The 6,000-nt window shown below is 37.5% G+C and overlaps 2 protein-coding genes across 3 annotated transcripts in view; both read right to left on the reverse strand.

Annotated features, from left to right (window-relative positions):
* apba2b (amyloid beta (A4) precursor protein-binding, family A, member 2b) overlaps nt 1-1,401 on the reverse strand; it is a 73,331-nt gene extending 71,930 nt beyond the window's left edge. Inside the window, exon 1 of one of the 2 annotated variants that reach the window (XM_046032516.1) lies at nt 1,299-1,401. The gene's annotated coding sequence lies outside the window, so the exon portion shown is untranslated. The remainder of the gene's footprint in view (nt 1-1,298) is intronic. The other variant, XM_046032517.1, reaches the window with a different exon arrangement.
* Nucleotides 1,402-4,242: 2,841 nt separating this feature from the next.
* Nucleotides 4,243-5,656, reverse strand: saa (serum amyloid A). The gene is made up of 4 exons (XM_046033026.1): nt 5,580-5,656; nt 5,398-5,497; nt 5,142-5,280; nt 4,243-4,421 (listed from the first exon to the last, which is right to left on the reverse strand). Exons 2-4 carry the CDS (start codon nt 5,489-5,491, stop codon nt 4,283-4,285), a joined length of 372 nt encoding a protein of 123 aa, XP_045888982.1. The 5' UTR covers nt 5,492-5,497; nt 5,580-5,656; the 3' UTR covers nt 4,243-4,282.
* Between the last annotated feature and the right edge of the window lie 344 nt (nt 5,657-6,000).

Genomic DNA, 6,000 nt, shown 5'->3' on the forward strand with positions numbered 1-6,000 from the left:
TCTACTCCCCACTGTACCCATCTTTATTCTGCCCCACTGTTAAAATCTCTTTGTTTGCATCAGACTTTTACACGAACGTTCCCACATTTTATCAGCTTTCCTCTTGTTCTCAAGCACAACACTCAATGTCACTCAGTCTACCCACTAGTAGCCATACACACATTCAAATTAGTAGATCAATTCTAAAGGCTAAAGGCTATTATTAACCTAATGCAGCTTAATATGTACTGTACAGTATATTCCACAGTGGGCCGACATTGACTCCAGGGACAACGTTGCTTTTGTGAGAGAAACCAACTAAACAAGACTTGTCCTGTAAACATTACAGCCCGAAGATATCATACAAGTGCACGATGACTAATGAAATGCATTCTGCATGGCTGGATCAGGACAGACGCTAAGGACATAACATTGCATGATGCAAAGCAGACCCTTTGAGCCTGTCCCTTATTCCCTCTGAACAATGAACAGCCAGACACAAAACGCCTTCAGCAACTGCCCTCCCCTGTGTCCGGGACTGGCACAGAGTGGCACACAGCAGGCACTAAAGCACACACAAATTCTCCACCAAATAAAGACTTCGGATACCTACAAGCCTTACACAACGTTTAAATCTTAAACAACTTTAAAGCAGTATTTTCAGGAGGGGCTAGTGTAGTCTCTCTCGCACTGTTTTCAACTTAAGTCTTGTGAATGGCACCATGGATGGGAGGAATTCATCTGAATATGTCATTTAGATGTCAGACCAGTATCGGATAATAGGATGTATATTAAAGTAAATGAGCAGATAACAGATGTAAACCATTTCCAGAAAGATAACTCAAGAGTTGGCTGCACGTGCCTGAGGCGCGGTTTTGGAAGGAAAGAAATTGAACCATTAAGGACATCTAAAAAAAATAATGACCTTCCGCATCTCATGAGACACTAAAGGCCTATGGCAATATATCCACAATCTATAATTATAGGCGTAGACTACGCTGCGCAGGGATGAATCACAGCTCATTGTAGCATTAGGTGAGACTTCAAAGCAGCTCAAATCTCAGTTACACAGGAATACACATGGCCCGAATCATACGACAGACTTTTAAAGCAGGAAACGTTTTTGGTCAAAGCTCACCGCCCTGATGCTGAAGACAAATCCACAGGCAGGGCAGATCAGCGTCTATCCGCCCGCTCTTCTTGATGCCTCGGACGACTACTACTACAATCAGCCTCGCTGACAGTGCGGGGGTTCATCGATGTTTAACGGCGGTTGCCTGTCTCGTTGTAACATTTTAGTTAATACAACTACGCCTTACCTGGAGTATGTCATATGCTGATCAAGTCACCTCCTTTTGAGATTTGTGAGCGATGGTGCTGCTGGCAGGTCGCGCATCACTCAGTGTGTTTCACCGACAGAAATCGTACTGAGCACAGCGCCTGACAGCGGCGCCCCGGAACGAGTATAATATAAAACGAGCCCACTGCAGTTGTCTGGTCCGTGCACCGCCTGCTCGAGAGCCAGCTACCCCACCCGAGCAGCCGTTACCACATTGATTATACATCATGGACAACACAGCTAACCACCAAACAGTGCAGGGCTTTATAGAGCAAAAAACCCTAACGTAAAATAATTTTAAATCAACGACCTGCATTTTGTTTTTGCTGCACTGACACTAACAATATTAACATAGGCCTGTAGCAACGGGTGTCAATTACACCACCTTTTTGAAAGTATTTGTTAAAAATGTTTTGAAAAATATCTTGCAACAAGAAACGCTAAATAACAAATAAAAATGCTTTGAGCAAGATTTATTTACACAATAAGAAATATAGAATATCACAAATGTGCATTGTCCAAAAAAAGTTCCTTTAGCTAAAAAATATTAACAAGCTAATGATCACTGCATTATAGTCCATTATATTTTTAAATTTTGAATTGTCACCTGCCACATGAATTTTGTGTTCCCCTTTAGGCTATATAAATAAAGACATTTTCACCATAAATTAGTCCAGAATATTTCTTCAGAATGCCAGAAATTATGTGTTTTATGTGCTCAGAATTTTCTGATCCAAGATGTAAAGTTAGCTAACTAGAAGCCAAACTTAATCAGTTTTTACACAACCCTTCTGCTTTTGTTGTACATTTCTAGATCCCCCAAAGACTTTCATATGAAGGAGAAAATATTCCACAGCTAACATTTTACTAAGCAACTTTGACACTCAAGTTGCACCAAACAAAGATGGCTGCCAGAGGGGACTCATCTCCTAACAAATTTTCTATGGCAGGCCACAAGAGAAATATTAATGCTTTATAATAAAATACAAAACAATAGAACTTTTCAAAGGTTGATATGCCATCTCCTGCTACCATGTTGGCCTGAAAAAAGAAGTCAAAGGGGATATTTTTTGTTCTAGTCACTTATTTGCCTGATTAGAACAATTCTATATGTTGCTGTGAACAGACTTTGCTTTATTGACATCTTCATCACTGCTGTTTATAAGGAGGGTCAACTTTCACCTTTGTCATTCCTATTGGTAGGTTGAGTTTGGTTCATGTCATTTCCAGCATAGTTCCACACTGAGCCGAAGTCTAATCAGAGTTTATCGATAACACTATTGTGTGTGTTTGACACAATGTTATTTTCATATAAACTAAACTTGTGTAAATTAAGCCACATAACAAGGAAAATTTCTTCAATGTGCTTCAGCCGCAGATGTCAGGTGGAGGCCAGTACTGCCACTGAGTGGCCGTGTATTAACATTACAGCTGAATGAAGCACCAAGAGCACAAAAACAGATGGACAGGGATGTAATCTGACACATTAAATCCACAAATGCATCAGAGAACCAGACTTAATCCATTTGAAAGGCAACATTATTTCACCAAAAGAGAGGTTCAAACTTTCCATTTTCCTTTAGATCTGGCAATTTTGACATTTATTCTGAAATATATAGAAGTGAAATATTCATGTGAATATGTTGCTATTCAATTGCAGAAAGGTTAAAATTTCAAAAAGGATCGTAGCCATAATGATAACATAGTGAGACAGTATAAGCACATTTCTATAGAAATTATCATTGCAGTGTCAATGTTCCAATTATCACCGAATGATGTTATTGTTTTATCACTGTCCAGTATCAAATGCATTCTGTTTATTAAATGATCCATTCAGTAACTTTTGTGTCTAGAAGAAGAAGAATGTGAAGAACTGGCATTGGATTAGTTATCTTAACTTAATCAGGTGCATCTCAAAAAATTTGAATATTGTGAAAAAGTTCATTTTCTTACATTCAAAAAGTGAAACTTTCATATATTCCAGATTCATTCCATATAAAGTTAAATATATAAAGCCTTTCTTATTTAATCTTGATGATTAGGCTATGGCTTACAGCTCATAGAAATCCAAACTCCAGTATCTCAAAATGTATTAGATTTTAGAATAAAGAATTTGTAATACAGAATTGTCGACATTGAGAAGAGCTCTAATCAGCTAATCAACTCAAAACACCTGCAAAGGTTTCCTGAGCCTTTAATGTCTCAGTCTTTACTGTTTTTATACAGATGGTTATGGAGCAGTAAATAAGACGCATGCCTTTGGTGTGAGAGACCTGGGTTCAACTCCTGACTGTGAAACATCCACCAATGTGTCCCTGAGCAAAACACTTAACCCCTAGTTGCTCCAACGACCTCTGATATAAATAGCAATCTTATGATGCTTTGAATAAAAGTGTCAGCTAAATGAATAAATGTAAATGTTATTAATGACATATTCCGCTCTTATTTCGCTCCAGGGGGATCCATTTTTGATTTGCCCGTGCAAATATTTAACCTAATGTGTTTAATTCAGGGAATTTTGTTCTTGTCTTCATGCAAGTTTGGGCTGGGTCAGAAACTGTTTCTGATGTGGGCAAATGTGGCAAAAAATGTATTCAGTTCAGTTATCTGAGAACAATATCTGCTATATTGCACATATAAAGTCTTTATTTGTATATCTCGTCAATTTCATATTTTTATAATTAAATTGGTTTATGTTTATTGTCAAGCACAGAGTGACCATAGCAAATTCCTTATATGTTTAAACCTAAAGCTGATTCTGATTCTCTTTTGCAGTAATGATGGGTGGTGGTTACCAGGCAGTACCCCAGAGGTGTATGACAACAATAAACATAACAGAAAAGTTACAACTTGGTAAAATCATGATAAAACATTCATTTGTGTCGTGTGAAACACTGTGTTGCCAATAACTCCAACACTAGAAATGTATTTCATTAGTTTTATTATAAGGCGATGACTTTTATACTAATATTTTTCAGGAAGTCCCGCTGGCCTGAAATGGTTGGGATCATTTCCATCCCGCCCCCACTGGTTTGCCCTCTGATCAGCCGCAGAGTCCTCGGCACCACGACCCATTTTTTCCTGCACCCACTCTCTGGCATCACTGAAATGGGAAAATAGATATAGATATAAACAATGGATATCAGCCCGAGCAGATGACAAAACTAGTACTTTTCAAAACCTAATACATCAAATTCATAAATGAATGATTAATAAAGGAAGGATGTAAAAAAATGTCAATAAAGACAAGGCTATGGTATTCTGAACTAAAGGGATCTAGACAGGTTATATTGGCTTAGGCAGGAATACAGATCATTGCAATAGTGCTAAATGTAAATGAACCACTGATTTCACATTATTCCAAAGATAGTGTTAGAGAATAGTAAACTAAGATGTGACCAAATTAGGCTGTGGAAAGAGTCTGGACCTATAATGATCGCCAAATGTACCAATATTTCACAGAGGAGGTTGTGAGATGGAGCCTCATTTAGGTAGAAGAGCAGATCGCTAAATAAAGGTGACGATGATATATGGGGAAAGTTGTCACCTGCATAGAAATAATAGATATAATACCAGTGAATTATGTCAGCTAATGGTAGCATATAAATGGAAAATACAAAAGGGCCAAAAAAAATGAGGTCCCTGAGGTACTTCATATTTCACCATTGGCAAAACAAAAGGGTCTTTGGGCTCTTTGGTCTACAGCTCTAGCTCAGATCTACAGCTTTACTAATAAGATTAGTTTTTCTTTTGGAGGAAAAAATTACTAATATACAACAACCATATACATGAAGATAATGCTTTCCTGCTCTTTGCTCCTTACCTGATAACCTCAGCTGCCCATCGGCCCCCCTCTCCTCTCTGGGCAGCATCATAGTTTCCTCTGGCATGAAAGTATTTGTCTGAGTTTTTCCAGTTGGCTTTCTTCATATCAGAGTATGCTCGCCACATATCACGAGTTCCTGGTGAAAAAGACAAATAGTAAAAAACATCATTGTCATGTAAAACACATAATCCTTGATCAGATACAGATATGCACATTGTTCTTGTAGAGACGTTTATCAGGCCATGTTTCTAACCTTGAGCAGCTTCAACAGGAAACCAGTACCACTGGGCATTGGTTTCCACAATTAGAACCAGAACAATTCCTGCTAGAAGCAACTTCATTTTCATAGATTTCTAAAACAAAAAACAATTACATATTATTCAACATTAAAAAACACAAAATTACATTATATTTTTCAGGTCAATTGAAACTTACTTAAGTGTTCCTGCAACTTTGTCTTAATAGACTGTAAAATATCGTATCAGTGAGGACTACTGATCTCACTCTTATATACTGCTCTGAAACAAGCTCGGTTCTAGGATTTCAAAATGATGGAAATTCCAGTTCATTTTGAAGGACGGGTAGAAATATTAAATGTCAGGCAAACACACTAGTTAATCCCTAACTACACAGATTGGCAAAGACAACAGTAGGCTTTATGTAAACAAAAAGGTCAAGGAGATTTTTTGCTGCATGTCCTGAAAAATGTTTTTTCCATTCATAAATTTGTGCTAAAATATTTTCTTTCATATTTCTACAGTAACAATAATTTATTTTATTTATAACAATAATCATTTTTGTCTTTTCAAGAAAATTGGTAATTACTGTTGTTGCCACAGCTGCAGTTTTTGCTTTT

The sequence above is a fragment of the Micropterus dolomieu genome, linkage group LG20, assembly GCF_021292245.1.
Source record: "Micropterus dolomieu isolate WLL.071019.BEF.003 ecotype Adirondacks linkage group LG20, ASM2129224v1, whole genome shotgun sequence".
Lineage (NCBI taxonomy): Eukaryota > Metazoa > Chordata > Actinopteri > Centrarchiformes > Centrarchidae > Micropterus > Micropterus dolomieu.